We start from the raw sequence: 17,475 nt of genomic DNA, 5'->3' as shown, positions 1-17,475 counted from the left end.
CCACAGGGGCTGTACCATTTTACCTTCCCACCAACAGTGCACAAGGGTTCCAACTTCTCCACACCCTTGTCAACACTTTGTTTTGTTTTTGATAGTAGCTATCCTAATGGGTATGATGAGGTGGTATCTCATTGTAGTTTTCATTTGTATTTACCTAATGGAATCTATTAGCTTTTCTATTAACATGAATTTGGGTTAATTTTTCTTTTCAGAGAAGTGGAAGACAGCCCTTGAAATAAATGGAAGCACTCTGGGTTTTGGCAAAGCTGCTATTAAAAATCTTATCTTTAACCTCTTAACAAGGTGAAGAATTGACTTGTGAGAATCTTGGGTTTTTTGCTATCAGTAACCGCCAAGGGAAAAAGATATATATGTTTTTCCATAATTATTTAAGGATTCCAGGATATTAATGGTGTACCATTAGCATACCAACAAACCAGCTAATGAGCTATTAATATTATACCTAAAATGCACCAACAAAACAAAGTTGTGTGTGCATGAGTTTGTAGGGGTGAATGAGATTAGTGCTAGTTTGTAAAGTGTAATCCTTTAGGCAAGATTGAGAAACATCTTTAAAGGACTGATCCTCAATATCTTAGTTGTATATCAATTTATAGTTTACAAAGGTTTCCATACACAGGATGGAATCATGTGATTCTTACAAGAATCCTGGGAATTCAGTAGGGCAGGTATCATTATCTCAGTTGTTTACAAATGCAGAAACAGGCTTACCTAAGCCAAGTGACTAGCCCTGGGTCAGCTTGTGAGTGGCTGGGGTATTTTAAAAATATAGATCTTGGTGAAGAGGGAATCTGTTATAACCCATGTAAACGCAGAGCCTGACACACAGTTTAGCACATAGTACGAACTCTGTGTACTATAGTACAAACTCACTGAATATTTGTTGAATGTATGAATGTGTCTTATGAGCCTATTTCAGAGTTCTTTCCATAATACTATGTAACCCATGCCATGAAATCAAATTCTTAACAACTGAAACCAGTTGGGGAGAAGAAGAGTTGGGGAGGAGAGGGTTTGGGGAAGGTGGGAGGTTGGGGATGGGATAAGGGGCAGGGATTATTCCCAGAAGAATGAGGAAATTGGAGATGGAGGCAACAGCTTCTGGAAATGTCAGTGTTTATTAAACATTTAAGGAGATTTGGGGGTTTGAGAAGAAATATACAGAATGTAGAAAAATCCTAAGAATCCCCTGTGGCTAGGAGTGCAGCCTCTTCCCTTTCCCCCCTGTTTCCCATTTGTTTTTCCTGCTTTTTCTTTGGTTATTTAAAAGCTATTTCTTAAGGCTCATTTGTCCCCTCCTCAGCCCCCTCACCTATGAAGATCCTTTGTCTCTCCCTCTCCTTTCCTGTGATCTTGAGTCCCAGAACAGTGCTCCAAAGTGGTCAGGGGGCACCATTCCTGTAGCTGAGGTTTGAGGATCGGGGGCCCCTCTGCTTGGGCTGGCTCTCCATTAAGGATTTAATGGGGGGTGGGGAATTGCCAAAGCCACATGACGTCATTGGTACTCAGTCATGGGGGGAGGGTAGAGCATGGGCACAGATCAGATAAACAAACAAACAAGAATGGATTAAAAAATAAAAAATAACTAACAACCTAAATAAAACCTGAAGGAGAATCTGATCTGGGTGACCTGGGTGTTAGCTGGGAGGGCAGAGTCTGTAGCTGGGCCACCTGATGGAGGGGAGGGAGGGTCAGAGAGAAGAGGGTCAGAGGGACAGGCTAGGTGGTGCAGGGGATGGGAATATCAGGTGGCCTGGAGTTGAGGCAGGGGGTAGCAAGGTCCCTTTCTTTTCAGCGCCAGAGGAACGGGCACCAAACACACAGTCCCTGGGGCAGGTGAAGTGTAGGATGGAGCCCTGGGCTTCCAGAAAGCCAGGGGGTGAAGGTGGGGGAGAATATGAAGTGCTTGGGGAATGAATTTTGGAATGAAACTTACATCTCAAAGGGAAGTGAGGGCAGGGCAAGGGCTGGGGAGCTAAGGAGGAAAGCACCTAGACGGGGGATAGAGGAGCCTAGGTCCCCCTTTTCTGGCAGGGCCTTGGTGGGGGGAGGGGGGTGATCACTTTTCTGAGTCCAGGCCCATCATGTTCTTGAGGGCGTTCTTGAGGCTGGTTCTGCTGGGGGACTTGACAGCAGGCCGGAGCTCCGAGCTCTGCTCATCCTTTCGTAGCTCCATCTCTATGACCACCATCTGAGAGCCTTTGGTAGCCTCCGCCCCTGACCCCTTACCCCCCGCCCGGCCCGCTAACCGCTATTTCTTATCCTTGCGAGACTCCCCCAACCCTTTAGTCTTCTTCTCACTGGCAGCTTTGGTGCTTCTGCTGTGGTCCAGCATGGCATACAGCACTGGCGTCTGTGGAGAGGAGTGCACGCATCAGTCACTGGTCTGGTGGGGCTTGACTGTTCCCATCCTGCCCCCGACTGCTGCCTGGAGGCACCCCAAGTCCCGCTAACCTGCCGGCCGCGCTTCGACGAGTCCTTCACAGACTTGTGCAATTTCCCCTTCTCCATGGCACTGCAGGGAAAGGGGGTGCTATGGATTTGGCCCTGTTGGAGCCCCTCACGGAGGGGTCAAGGCTTCCTTTTCCCTTTGGCCCTCCCACCCATTGGGTTAGTCTCCGCCCACATGGGGAGTAGTGGGTTGGGGAAGGGGAGTCGGCTCCGCGCCTTACCTGAGTCTCCTCTGCAGGGCCGCCTGCCTGCGTAGCCAGCAGTACCGAATCAGGTAGAAAAGCAGCAGCAGCAATAGAACACCCCCCAAAACACCCCCGATCACGGCTCCCAGCACCACCCCGTACCTAGTAGGCACTAAAAGGGGAAGGAAAAGAAGTGGCGGAATGAGCAGGGACAAGTATCTTTGGTTCCTAGCCCCACACTTATTCCCTGCGGTTTGGGTTGTAAGACGTCCCAACAAAGGCTGTCTTCTGCCCACTCTCCCAGAGCCTGAGGGGCATTAGCCCCGGCATTTTGCCCCTTCCCCCAGCCTCTCAGGGAGGCCCGATCCCCTCTCTGAACTCCCTCCCATACCCACATCCCACCTCCTCTCACACCTTTTTCAAAGACATAGAGCGTGACCTGAGAGGTCTTGCCCACTATGTCTGGTGGGTTTTTGACGTCACAGGTGAAAGTGCCGTTGTCACTATAGTCCAGGTTGTGTATGACAATGGAGCCATCCTTCCAGAGAGGGTCCCCTACCCACTGAATGCGCTCTTTGAAGGTCCCCACCTCATCGATGTAGGGCTGTCCCTTGGCATAGTGGAAGATCTATGAGGAATGAGGGGAAGCATGTATTTCTAGCTTCAGGGTGAGGGATTCTGGGCTGGTGAGGGTAATGCTGGGGAGGGGGTTCAGCCCTAGTCAGTGTGACAAAGATTGCCACTTACTCCCCTTCCTTAGCCCAAGTTCTCTTTTCTGTGGTTCTTTGAAGCACCCTTTCTGTTATGCAAACTCAGGATTCCCCCCAGGCACTCACCGAGATGGCATCACGGCCTCCTTCTGGCTGGTAGCGCCAGGTGAAGGAGATGTCATCTGAGACCCACTCACTGGACCAGAAGGAGCAGTGCAGGGTCACCCGGGAGCCCACAGCACCGTGGACCTCCTTGTCCGTGTAAACCACAATGGCCTGGGCTGGGGAGAGCACTGCAAACATAGAGGGGGAATCAGATGCACATGTGGGCCCAAAAAGGGATATAGAGGGAGTGAGAGCAATAGGAAGTCAAGCCTGAGTCAGAGGCCAAAGCGAAGACTGGGACAGAAATGACGAATTCTGCGGTCCAGGTCTCTCTCGCTTAATTGAATAGATGAGTGGAAATGCTGTGTTGGTTCAAGCTCTTCGGCATGTTCATAGAGGAAATGAAATCAGCAGTACCAGAATTCCCCTGAGGACTTCCAGAAGTTGCATTCTGTCTCCAAGTCTAACTTTCCCTTTGGATCAGTAGCTAATTCTTAAGCTATCCCTTAGATGCAGGCTTTACAATTTTTAAAACTTATTATAAATTATACAGGTAACACATAGTGCATTCTTCTTATAACCATTCAAGCAATAGAGATAAAGAGAGCTAAAGTCTCTCTTGACCAATTCCTTTCCTATAGTCCCCTCCCAGATATTACCAACGTTATCAGTTTAATGTGTAACCATTTTCTATGTGTCAGACTCAACATAAACTCAAGATACACATATACTTATAAGAAATAGTTTCTTTCTGTGGAGCTTTCTTTTCTTTTTTAACATACATTGCATTATAGTCTTTTTTTTTTTTGGCTTAAGAATATATGTATAAAAAGAATACATGTATCTGTTGGGAGTGTTCCACTTTGATGCGTACAGATCAATATTATTTTTAACAGCTACATAGTATTTCACAGTACAACAAACTCAAATGTCTTGCAGAAGAATTGAAGATAACTAGAGAATGTAAGTCTTCTTCCCTGACCCAGCTGTCTTCAGTGCTGAAGCCCTGATTGCCATACAGCTGCTCTTGATTGGGGGGTCACAGAGGGAAGGACCTCATATCCCTCTCAGGGGAAGCTTGATTCAGAGCAGGACCCCCAAGCCCAAAGCTCAGATGACTCTGCATTTGAGCTCCTTGTGGTTCTGCTTTGACCCTCCTCACCCTCCTCTTGGCCCTTTTGGCCCAGTGTCACTCCCAAGACTCACCCACACAAGGCCATTCCAGGGAGATTATGTGTGTGGGCTGGCCCTGGCTGGGGGCAACTGTAGACCCTTTTGTTCTATGGGAGAGGGAGGAAGCAATCAAATAAATAGAGACCCATTGTCTGACTACTGACCAGTGTTGGGGGCTCATGCCTCCCCTCCCCTCACTGCCCCCCGCACCCCTGCCCGTGGTCCATAGTCCCAAGTCTCCCACCTCAGCATGCAATACCAATGACTCACCTCCTGGGACTGAGCCTTCGAGCCTTCTTGGGTATCCCAAATGTAACAAGGAAGGTTATTCATTGGATCTAACTTCTATTCCTCCTGTTCAAATATCAACCACTGCCCTTCAGCTCTGTTCAATGGTGCTATGAGTGGGACAGAACTTTCTCTCCCTCTTATACTCCAAGATCCCCTCTCCCCATTTCCCTCACCACGCCCTTCTCCAACTCCCTATCCTTAACATTTTCTCAGGATACCTCTGAATAGTCCAGGACAGTCCAGAAGAGTCTAGCTGCTAGGTTTAGGACTCAAGGAGCTGACCGCAGAGAATCTCAGACATTCTAACCAGCCCTCCCTCCCCTCCCCTCATTTGCCCTACTTCTCACCCACTGCACTAGGCTTCAGGGCAGTTTGGAGAAGGGAACAATCCATTCAGATAACCCTGCTTTGAACTTCTCTTCCTCACCCAACATCTGCCGTGGGGCAAGGAAGGGGCTGGCTGGTCAACTTATGTGGAAGATAGCTTTAGATGAGACAAGACCCTAGAATCTCACAGAACCTCCCTTCTACTCTGTTCACCCACATAATGGACAACAGATCCACAAAGAGAAACTGAGGTACCAAGAGACAAAGGATTGGAGGAGTTGGGGCCACAAACCTTGGGCTCCTTCCTTAGATCACATTCCCTGACTTCTCTCTTCAGGGAAACTAAGGTTAAGGTACCTTCTGCACGACTAGGGAATGAGTAGGGACCAGAACCCAGATGTCTGAACATGTTCCTTACCAAGCTCTAACACTGCTTCCTACTAGGCCTTCACCACTGCTTTGGGGGCATGTTACTGGTTTCCAACCCGGGTCCGGTCAGGTCCACCTCAGGGAAGCTCTCTACACTCTTTTCCCTTTTCCCCTCACAGAATACCTTTACCTTTACAGCCTCCCTCCAAACTATATATATATTTTTTCTCTGCATAGAATAGCATCTTCCTGCTGTTGCTGCCTCTTTCTTTGATTGCAGTGAGGAGCGCAGCGAAGGCAGGGGGAAGGTTGCTGAGAGACAACCTGAGCCCCGGGGCCCCCAGACTGGGGTGGCTCAACTTACCCAAAGAGGAGAAGAGTAGCGCAGCCAGGATAGGACTGGGGTTGGAAGAGGGAGCCCCAGGAGCCATAGCTGGGGCAGGGCTAGGGCCCGGAGCGTCTGCGGGGTTGGGAGAGTGGGGGACAAGGAACTGAGCGGGGGTTCCTGGAACCCGCTTAAAATCCCCCAGGGTCCCGGTATGAGGGGGCTGTCCTGAGCCAGTAGCCAATTGCAGCCTGGCATGTGCAGTTGAGAGGTGGTGAGGAGGGGGGCAGAGCACAGGGAGCAGAAGGGGCATTGTGTCCTCTGGGTAGAGGGGTGGAGGGGGACACATACCACCCCATACACTGAGGGCTTTGTGTCTGCTGGCCTCCCCCTGCCCCAGGCTGGAATGTCGGGGGGGGGGGTGAGGGAGAGGGACAGAAAAAGGGACACAAACACATTTCTCTGAGGGACAGACGGGTGGAGGAACCTGAATCCTAAGGTTATGAAAAGGGATTCCTCCCTAGCCTCCATGCCTGAGAGTGGCTCCCCTAGGGCTCTAGGAGTTAGAGGTGGGTTTCCCCCAGAGAACTTTCAAAACAGGATATCCCTGTTATCTTCACCACTGTGGGCTACATTACAGGCTTCTTGAGATGACTAAGTCCTTTGGGTGTCTTTTTTTTTTTTTTTTCCTATCTCTCTGCATCTTGGGTGATTCTTTCCAGATAAAAAACTTTTTTTCCGTGGGAAAATACCCGGGGAAGAATCCCTTGATCTTTCCCTTTTTTTCAGGAAGTCCTTCACTGCCTCACGCTGCAGTGTAAGTCTATTTCAGTTAAAAGCAAGGCAACAAAATTATACTGAGTGCCAGCCAGCTACATATATGAGTATGTGAATATGTGGGTATGTGAGTAATAGAAAGAGGAATAAAAATTAAGATCCTCCTTCAAGGAGTTCAAAATTTAGTTTGGGGAGGCAGAGGGGAGAATCAGAGGACAAACCCGTTAACAATGAAATATAATAAACCATGATGCAGCAGACTGATGAACAAAGTGCTGAGAGTATAAGTGAGGGCACATAGAGCTACATTAGGAAAATTAAGTTATGTAACAGAGATTAAACACAAAAATATCAATAACTTTCATTTAATAAATGAAGTTCAGAGGAAGAGGGAGTCATGTCTAGAAGGCAGTATTAGATGTGGACCAACCTTTAAGGATGCATGCCATTTTGAAAAGGAGAAATTGGCAGTGAGGGTATCTAGGCAGATAGAACAACAAAAGCAAAGACAGAGATAAGAAAGCGTGTATGTGTGTGTGTGTGTGTGCGTGTGTGTGTGTGTGTTGGGTAGGTTTGTGAAGTTTTGGGAATATTCAGGGCAGATCTGGTGTCCTCCATTTTTACTCGATTTGGGGGATCTTGAACAGGCATCAGAGGAAAGGAGTCTGTACAGGAAAGTTGAAGCCAGTTTGTGGATGGCCTTAAATGACAGAGCAAAGGGGGTGGATTTAATCTGGTACATCATAAGAATTCTGCTGATGGTTTTGGGATGGTATTTGGGGTTAGGAATGGGAGTGTCTACATGGTCAGAGCTGAGTTTTAAGACAAATACGTTACATGAAACATTGGAAGAACTAAGTGAAAGAGGCATTCATTGTATTTGTTAATGTGAAGCTTCCAAGGGCCAAAGCAAGATCAATGACTGGAAGATCAATCGCAGAAAACTGTATTTTAATGTAACAACTTCCTAATGACTAAATTGTTTACTAAATGAAACTTGTTTTTTGAGGTACCCATTAGCGAATGTGTTAGAACACACTCTTGAAAATCAGCTGTCAGCAGCGCTACAGAGGAGATTCCTACACTGGAGAGAAAATCGGGCTGGAGGGCCTGTAAGGTCCCTTCCAGTCCAGAAGTTTATTAAAGTGCTTTCTTTGCCAGCATTATAGAAATGCAAAATAGTATATTCATTTGATGTAGAAATAAATGAATCTGTGCTATTTAAGTCCTGAAAGGAAAAGTACATAAGCGCTAAATATAAATAAGATCTGAATATTAATGTAACGAATATGTTTTTATTGCTGAACAGGAGTTGCTTTGGCTATCTGCTTCACTTCTCCTCACGCTTCCTCCTCAAAAGAGGCTCGAACTTTTGCGCTTTTCCGTTCCTTTCCACTTGCTTGTTTTCTCCCTTATAAGTGCTCTAGAAGTGATTGCTGTGCTTGGGTTCCTCAAAACTGTTTTTATGTATATAAATCAAAGCAAGTTCTCCCCCACCCGTACCCCAGGTTCTTCTGGCAGTGGGTGTCACCCACATAGCCCTGAAACAAGGAACAAGGGAGCGTTGTCTTTGGTTAGTGGGCATCTAGCTCATGCAGGGGCTCAAGCCCAGGAATTGTGAGACATAAAGCTAATCGAGGTGGTTAGAGGACGCTCCCCATCCTCGGATGGTGCTCTGAGAGGTTCTCTCCCCCACGGATCTCAACTTGTGCACTATCTCTGTACTGGTGAAGACGGTTCACATAAGAATGGGAAGGAGCCCACAGTATCTTTACAAAAAAAATTTTTTTTAATTGAAGTATAGTTGACTTACGAAGTTGTGTTAATTTCTGGTGTACAGCAAAGTGATTCAGTCATATATATATTCTTTTTCATATTCTTTTCCATTATGGTTCATTACAGGATACTGAATATAGTTCCCCGTGCCATACAGTAGGACCTTGTTGGTTACCTATTTTATACATAGTAGTTTGTATCTGCTAATCCCAAACTCCTAATTTATCCCTCCTCCTTTCCCCTTTGGTAACTATGTTTGTTTGTTTTCTATGTCTGTTTCTGTTCTGTAAATAAATTCAGTTGTACCATATTTTAGAGTCCACATATATGTGATATGTTATTTGTCTTTTTCTTTCTGACTTACTTTAGTATGATAATCTTTTGGTTCATCCATGTTGCTGCAAGCCGAAAGTATCTTTTTCCCTGCATGTCTCAGTCACCCTATAATACTTTTTAGTCCCACCTGGGAGGAGGAAGGCGTGAAACTAGACTGAGAAGTCCTCAGTGAAGAATCTGGGCAAGCCCTCTGCTTTGTGGTGCTAAACAAAATGAGTGTTTTTAGAGGTGCTACCTGTGAAGCACCTCTGAAAACAAAAAGGTAAAACGTAGACTGCAGAATTTGAGCCAGCGGCAGTTCTGCGGAAAACTTAACCACTTTTTAGAAGTCAGCTGAGAGAGGAGGGGTCAGAGACTAACTGCGCACAGAAGATACGCGAAGAGTCGGATCTAGGGCTGATCCGGAGAGCCTCCCAATCCTCAGAAAGAGCTGGCTGGTGTCGTCACGTGACAGAAGCCCCGCCCCTCCCCTCGCCCAGAGGTGGTGGGGCCGTCGGCGTCACTTCCGTCCAGGCCGGAACCCAAGATGGCTGCGATCTGTTTGAGGTGACTTTAGTGTGGGGTGGGAGTCGGTGCCGGCGGCTCTCGGGAGAGCTGCACTGGCCCCTCACGTCTTGCTAACAGCTGTTTACCCCGTGCCTCGGCAGGGAAAGGACCTGTGGGTGGAGGCCACGCGCTTTGGAAACCTAGAGACCCTTCTTCCCCTCCCCTAGCGTCTCCTGTGCACCATGTAGGGCTTCGGGGGTCCCTGGCCGATTATCTTTTCCTTACTCCTTGCGGATGGGTCGCGGGGCTCTCGCCGCTTCTGTTTTCCCACTTTTTTTTTTTGCGGTACGCGGGCCTCTCACTGCTGTGGCCTCTCCCGTTGCGGAGCGCAGGCTCAGCGGCCATGGCTCACGGGCCCAGCCGCTCCGCGGCAGGTGGGATCTTCCCGGACCGGGGCCCGAACCTGTGTCCCCTGCATCGGCAGGTGGACTCTCAACCACTGCGCCACCAGGGAAGCCCAGCTTTCCCACTTTTAAAATAGTTTTTCCCCACTTCTAAAATAGTTCTTCCCCAGATTGCTCTTGTGGCTGCAGCGAGAGCCGAGCTCCAAGAAAATAAGTAGGTCTAACTTCTCTTATTTAGGGCTTGGGCCTCGAGGAGAAGGATTTTGGTGTACTTTACCTTTGCGTTTTACTCCTGCAAACACCAGCTGCTGGCAATGAGTGGGCACTGTCCCAGTTCCTAACGGGCCCCTCGTAGAGAGTGCAGGAGGCCTAGACCCCTATCGGGGTGACGATTAGCAATAGCGCCCATAGTGGTTGCTCTGCTGCCTCAGAGCAGCCAGGAACTTCAGTTTGTTTATTTTTTTACTTGGTGGAGTGAGGGGAATAGATGCCCCAGTTTTTCTCTGTAGTGTCAACTCCTTGTCCTGAGAAATACCCTAGACTGTCTTCCATTATGAACTGTACATTGTCGACAAGGCCTCGTTCTCTGCTCAGGGCCTTTCTAGCCATAGCGATTTTTGACGCTGTTGGTACAAATCCCAGCATAGTTTCGTGCCAGCACTATTTTTGGAAACTATTTGTTATGGAAAGTTAGTTTTAATGCAGTTGAGATTTAATTCCTGATTTCCCCAAATGTCTTCTCATTTCTCTTTCCACTTCAATCACCCAGTGTAAAAATAGACGGACTTTATTTAGTTTTTCTCTGTGACAGAATGATTCCTCTTGGAGCTGAGATCAGGAATGGTTTATCTTAATCCTTCGTTTTTCTCCCTGACTCTTATTTACAATTGTGTCTTTTTTTCTAAAGCGTGTCAGGGCTAGTCTTGCTAGATTGCCTTCTTTATTACAAGTAGTTTGACCATAATTGAATGCTTTTGAATTCTTTGATATATCATATTTTAGAAGATGTCACAGGCTTTTTGGTGGAATTAACGTTTAGCTTGTAATGATCATATTGGGTCTAAACAGTTCATTTTAGGAGTTTCATGATTAGCGCTTAGAAACCAAGGATCACTGTACACATTGAGTATGTCCAGTCTGTATCATTTTGAGCTGTGTAGGACTGTCATCACTAGGATTCATTAGTGGTAGTACGAAACTCTTATGGAAAGGGCACCTTAAATTCTAGGAGCTAGTTTCTAGTTCTAGTAATGTCACTAATTCCATTTATTTGGGACAAGTCAAGGTCATTGATTGCATGATTGTGGTTTCTTCACTTGTGAATGAAAATAGTGATAACTTGAACTCACTTAAGAGAAATATTGACTAAACATTTTTAATGCTTGGTTAACTAAAAATTATTAGTTATCACAGTATTGTATGTCATGGCTTTTGAATAGTGCTCTATATTTTGTATAGTCCCTAGAGTTCATGGGCTAGCTAGGGAGGAATAACCAGCTAAGTAGCACAGACTCCACTGGCAGTCAGTCAGAGAATGACTTGCCAAAGCCAAGACTGAGATAGAGAACTAAGCTAAGAACAGCTAGGCTTCTATCTAGTAATGTTCATGCAGTTTAAGCACAAAGCCACCAAGTCATTAACCCTCCGAATGTTGCTCATCATATTAAATGCTACATGTGAAGCACCTCCTAAAAACAAGGTTTAATTTATTTAAAGTCTAAATTCTTAAGACTGCCTTTTAAAATAAGCATACTAATTCACAAATCATTTTTTTGAGCCTCTTCTGTCATATTGTTATAGGTGCTATAGATGCAAAGTATTCCAGTTCTATTCTTGAGGAGCTCAACATTTAGCAAAGGAGATAAATGGATTAATTAATAAGCAACATAATGTTGATTTAGAGATATGAACAAGTGATGTGAGAGCATGACAGGTGCAGCAGGTAGGGCTAAAGGAGTGGTGAAGTTGCCATTTGGGAGTTGTTGGATCTTGAAGGATGAGTTTATCAGGCTGCTAGGGAGGTCCACTCAGAGAATAGCCTGAGCAAAGGCATGTGGTCAGAAGAAACTATGCTCTGTCTGGGGGTAATGTAACATTCAGTGTGGTAGAAGTATAGAGGGCTGAAGGGAGCTTGTGGGAGAATAGCTCTGGAGAATTGGGTGAGGTCATGTTGAGAAGGGCCTTGTTTGACTGCAGTGTGAACCTTATAAGTAGTGGGGAACTGTTGAAGACTTGCAGGCAGATGATTAATGAAGTCAGCTTTATTTTTCAGTAATTTAACGCTGCTAATATTGAATGATAGGGAAGAGATTGGTGCTAGGAGATCAATTCAGGAGCTCCTGTTACAGTCCTAGTGAGAAATGAAGAGAATACAGACTAAAACAATGGACTGAAGTTTTCTAGATAGTATTGGTAAGATTGGGTGATGCCTTGCATATATATGGGGGGATGTAAGAGAAAAGAAATCAAGAATGACTTAACATTGTATCTTTGGAGTTAGTTGGGTGCTCATACAATTAATCAGAAATTCTATAAATAAATGATTGCTCTTCATTGTGTCCTTCAAGGTTATGTAAATACTTTAATGTTCCTGTTACCTCAGACATTTATGAAACTAAATTTTGACATGCCATCAGATCAAGTTTAGAGGGCATACAAGAGAAATTCATTATATTATAGTCACATCTTGTTTTGGACCAAAAGTGGATCTTATTCAATTTGATCACATAGACTTGGCTTTGAATAACTTTTGTTTTTTTCCAAAAGTCAAATCCATTTTCAGCAGATGAATATTTTTACACTGCAGAGTTTTAAAAAGAATGTGATATGAATTCTAAAGACCTTTGGGAGACCAGTGAAATATTACTAAATTACATGTATGGGGTATATTGCAGTTTAGAGAGTGCTTTCCTATACATTTTCTCTTGCAGTCCTCCCAACAACCAATAATGTAGGTATTATCAATCCTATTTTATAAATGAAAAAGCTGAAGCTCAGTGACTCACTAAGTTACACAACTTACGCAGATCTAGACCTCCAGTCTGGCTTTTTTACTTTGTCCAGTGTTCTTGTTACATTACTGTTGTTGTCTCAGTACAGAGAAGAGTTTCAAAAACAATTTAAGCCATGATTACATTTTGGGGGAGACATGTATAATGCATTTAGAAAGGGGCAGGCCCTAACTAGAAATCAGTTCTGGCTTGTTAATTAAAAATAAAACAAAGTACTGTTACTTTCTAGCTATAACATACAAAGCACTCTTCCTGGGTGGAAAAAGAAATCTTTTCAGGTTCCTGGTTTCACATGAAAGGCAAGGATAGATTAGATATCTGCTCTTGTCATATTTCAAATAAGGTTATGCAGTTGTGCAACTAGTTTCTGTTAGGGCCTTGTGGAAAGTTTACATTGGTATTTGTCTGGGAGACAATAGCACTAGACAGAGAGTGCTGTAGATTCCAACCCACATCTGCAAACTCTTGCTGGGTAGCTGAGTGACTGGACGTAGCCTGGTGTGAGGAATGCATGCCCTGCAACTTCAGAGTCACAATTGATTTAAAGAGATTTGTTCCCACTTCTTTCTTTCTGGGAGCCTTGGGTACACAATGTCTGTATTCATCTCTTGCCTCCAAAGCTGGAAAGAGGGAAGAGCTGAAGGAAGTGTTGGTTGGATTATTTTTCCTTCAAATAGTGGGCCCTTCTAGTGTTCTAGTGTAGAGTGTAAGGTTCTTGAAATATTTATGCATCTAATATCAATGGTATGAGGGACATCATGAGCTTTTTTAGAAGATCATTGGATCTTAATGTGATCTTGTATCCCCACAGTGTCTTGCACATAGTGTATATACAATAAACTTTTGTAGAATCTCAATGTATTTGGTCCCAGAGCTTCACTCTGATAACTTTCTCAAATACCTTTGGAAAGATTCGATATAACGTGAGTTAAAGGGGTGTAGTGATCATGTGTTTTTCATAATACCATGTAAATGCTGGATCAGTTAAATTCTCTTTAGATAGAATGCCTGGGTACATTTTAGTCTCAGACTTGAAAAGCAGTTCCGGTATTGATATATACATTTCAAAAATAGCAACTTTTTAGTAGAAAACTTGTGTTACCTTCTTCAAGTACCTTTTCATGTGGGTAGTAAAGAAATCTACATTCTCATATTTTTTGCACTATTATATGACAGCCTTTTTCACTTAAAGTTCATCCAGGTTGTCTGGAACTTGTTGGTAGTTCCTAGAATGACAGCTTAATACTGAGGACCCTGCCTCCTCAAACCCCTTGTTCTTTAAACCTTTTAAATTCATCCATTTGCATCAGGTGTCTGCTTTGGCTAAGTTGTATAGTACTTGGTGTTGCCACTAGCTTATTCTGTACCCACCCCCCTTTTAAAATTTTATTTTATTTTATTTTTTATTTTTGGCCATGCCTCATGGCATGCAGGATCTTAGTTCCCTGACCAGGGATTGAACGCTTGCCCCCTGCAGTGCAAGTGAGGAGTACTAACCACTGGACCGCCAAGGAAGTCCCCCTCTCTTTTCTTTAAACCCCTGTCTTTTAAACATCACCTCGTTTAAGATCTAGCTTGAAAAAATTTGCTTTCTGTATTTCTTTGTTGAACATTACCACCTCTGGTTATTCTTTTACCTTGTATTATTTGTGTTCAGCTAAAACCTTATTTTGCATTTGTGAGTAATATTTGTGATTATTCTCAAGATATTTAAAGTTGCAGCTTTCCAACTAGAAAATATCTCAAAGATCCTGATACTGTTATTGTTTTTATCTTATTCCTAATTTTCCCCTCCACCCAGAGTCTAATACAGTACAAAAATAGAGAAGTTGATATACTGAAGTACATCTCTAAATGTGTACTGACTGTTGGTTCTCTTATCTTTCAGACGTGCTGGCCATCATTGCCTCCGTGCCCACCTTAGTCCTCTGCTCTGTATCAGAAAGTAAGTTTCTAAATATGGAGATTATTATTATTTAACCTTTTTTCCATCAGGGAAAAGCAGTAGGTTGTTGATTGATATTTTGGGGATATGTACGAAAGCAGGTAATTGTAGATGGTTGGCTGAAAATTTAGTGATTGTGGTCCTTATTTTTCTCATCTGGTAGTAGAAGAAGGAAGAATAAGAATATATCTTTGTTTTTTTTCTCAGTTTTCCTCACTTTAAGCTTTTCTGCTATATCTAACTTTATTGATTTGCATTTTGGGCAGCTCCCAGGCCTTAGTCTTTATATCTCTTTCTTTCTGCTATATTCATTTCTAGTCTACTGACTTCAACAATTGTCTCTTTGTGGTTCTTTTTTTTTTTAACGTTTAATTTTAGAAATATTTTGTACTTCCAGGGAGTTCCCTAGTGGTCCAATGGTTAGGATTCAGTGCTTTCACTGCCGCGGCCCGGGCTCAATCCCTGGTCGGGGAACTGAGGTCCCGCAAGCTGTGTGGTACTGCCGGAAAAAAAAAAAAGAGAGATAGTAGAAATATTTTGATAATTTGTACTTTCAGAAAAGTTGGAAGAATAGTACAAGGAGGTTCTGTATACCTTTCACCTACATTCATCAGTTGTTAACATTTTGCTGTGTTAACCTATCACTCTATATATTTTAGGTTGTGCTGTATGAAATTGCCATTTTTGTGGGTCAAAACTGGGCTAGTATTGACAATTTAGTGTGATTCAGCACAATTTAATTATTGTGATTATTTTCTCTGAATTCTTTGAGATTAAGTTGCAGACATCATGACCTTTTACTTCTAAAAACTTCTCCTAAGGGAATTCCCTGGCGATCCAGTGGTTGGGACTCCGAGCTTTTACTGCAGGGGCTACCAGTTCTATTCCTGGTTAGGGAACTAAGATCCTACATGCCGTGTGATGTGGCCAAAAAAAAAACAACTTCTTCTAAGAACAAGAGCATTATGTTATAAAGCACAGTAAAATTATACAAATGCAATTATCAAATTTGGCAAATTTAACATTGATATAATCTTATCTGATATACAGTTGTTTTCCAGATTTTCCGTTTGTCCCAAATAATGTACTTTATAGAAATACAGTCCACCTGTCCCCCATCCAGGATCTAATTAGGCTCACATATTATATTTAGTTGTCATATTTCTGTAGTGTCCTTTAACCTGGAACTATTTCTTAGCCTTCCTGTGTCTTTTATGACATTGACATTTTTGAAGAATACAGGTCAGTTATTTTGTAGAGTGTCTCTTAAGTTAGGTTTGTCTGATTGTTTTCTAATGACTAGATTCAGGTTATCCATTTTTGGCAAGTGTAATACATAAATGATGTTGTATCCTCAGTACATCACATCAGGGGCATATGATGTCATTTGTCCCATTAGTGATTTTAACTTTGATCATTTGAATACAGAAATGTCTGCTAAGTTTTTCCCCAGTATGGAGTTACTGTTTTTAACTTTTGCAATTAATAAGTAATCTATGGGGAAATATTTTCTTGAGGGGGATAGATCATGTTTAATATAGGCACCTAGAAAGTTAAATTGTTGAACATAGCTGTTTAACAATTGGCTTCAGGGACTTCCCTGGCGGTCCAGTGGTTAAGACTCTGCACTTCCACTGCAGGGGGCACAGGTTTGATCCTGATGGGGGAACTAAGATCCCATATGCCCCACAGTGCGGCCAAAAAAAAAAAAAAAACTAAAAAGAAAAAGAATAAAACAGTTGGCTTCAGCTAGCCCAGTGACAAGGAAAACCAAGAAGCTATTCAGAGGTACTGAGCTGAATCCAGTTCTTGATTTTTGAGAACCTAAAAAGGATTCTTGAAGAGCCAGATGAGAGCAGGTGGTAATGTATGAGATATCACTGATGGCCTGGGAAAAGGGTAATCCATTTATGTAAATGGTTTTGAAATATTATATTTGCCCTGCCGCCCAACAAGAAAGAAGTTTAGCCTCCGTTACTGGACCTGTGTGTTGGGGGATTGGAAAGAAGAGTTATCCTCTGATATGACCTCATTGGGTGATTGAGGTTATTAATAACTGAGTCAACCTTGGCAGAAAGATAAGGTGAGTGGACAAACATGTTTTCCTAATACATAGGTTTATCTAGCCAGCTTACCTTTTTATATTTTAACTTTTTGTTATGTGAAAATTTAAACCAAGTTTACTTTTAATCATTTTAAAACCTTTTGGTTTTATTTTAGTGCTGTTCCTTTGGGAACCACAGCCAAAGAAGAGATGGAGAGGTTCTGGAATAAGAACACTGGTTCAAACCGTCCTTTGTCTCCCCATGTCACTATCTACAGGTAAGGGCTCTGGAACCAGGGAATTTAGTAGTAGTGGATAAAAGTTCTGGAGGTTGGCCCATAGCCTCCCTGATTATTTCCCTTAGGCCTTTTTTATAACAGGATGACTAAATTCTCTCTTCTGGCCTTAGAAGGGTAATCTAGCCTGCAAAACTACTATTTGGAAAATTCTGGTAAGTCAAAATGTAATTCCTATTAATTAAAAAAATTTATTTTGAAACAATTTCAAATTTACATAAATGTTGCAGAAGTAGTGCACTGTGTTCCTCTATACCTTTATTCCCAATGTGTTATAACATGTCTGAATGATTTAAGAACAAGTGCAGTGATGATGATACCCCATTATTCCTGTATTAGTTTTCTATTGCTGCTGTCGCAAGTTAACTACAAACTTGGTAGCTTAAAACAGCACATTTATTATCTTACAGTCCTGTAGGTCAAACTCTGGCTCATGTCTTACA

At 43.4% G+C, this 17,475-nt stretch overlaps 2 protein-coding genes across 2 annotated transcripts in view; one reads left to right on the top strand and one right to left on the bottom strand.

Moving 5' to 3' along the window:
- Positions 1 to 1,120: 1,120 nt before the first annotated feature.
- Positions 1,121 to 6,415, bottom strand: MPZ (myelin protein zero). The gene is given in 7 exon segments (XM_060134598.1): positions 1,121 to 2,374; positions 2,476 to 2,536; positions 2,694 to 2,829; positions 3,072 to 3,285; positions 3,494 to 3,660; positions 5,997 to 6,378; positions 6,380 to 6,415. Coding segments are annotated over 7 exon segments (1,098 nt in total). The 3' UTR covers positions 1,121 to 2,272.
- Positions 6,416 to 9,298: 2,883 nt separating this feature from the next.
- SDHC (succinate dehydrogenase complex subunit C) overlaps positions 9,299 to 17,475 on the top strand; it is a 28,245-nt gene continuing 20,068 nt past the window's right edge. The window contains exons 1-3 of the mRNA XM_060134606.1: positions 9,299 to 9,392; positions 14,636 to 14,692; positions 16,913 to 17,014. Coding sequence (XP_059990589.1) covers positions 9,373 to 9,392; positions 14,636 to 14,692; positions 16,913 to 17,014 — 179 coding nt within the window. The 5' untranslated portion in view covers positions 9,299 to 9,372. The remainder of the gene's footprint in view (positions 9,393 to 14,635; positions 14,693 to 16,912; positions 17,015 to 17,475) is intronic.

The sequence above is a fragment of the Lagenorhynchus albirostris genome, chromosome 2 (genome assembly GCF_949774975.1).
Source record: "Lagenorhynchus albirostris chromosome 2, mLagAlb1.1, whole genome shotgun sequence".
Lineage (NCBI taxonomy): Eukaryota > Metazoa > Chordata > Mammalia > Artiodactyla > Delphinidae > Lagenorhynchus > Lagenorhynchus albirostris.
Note: the sequence above shows the minus strand (reverse complement) of the source record. Positions and strands in the feature narration are given on the sequence as shown.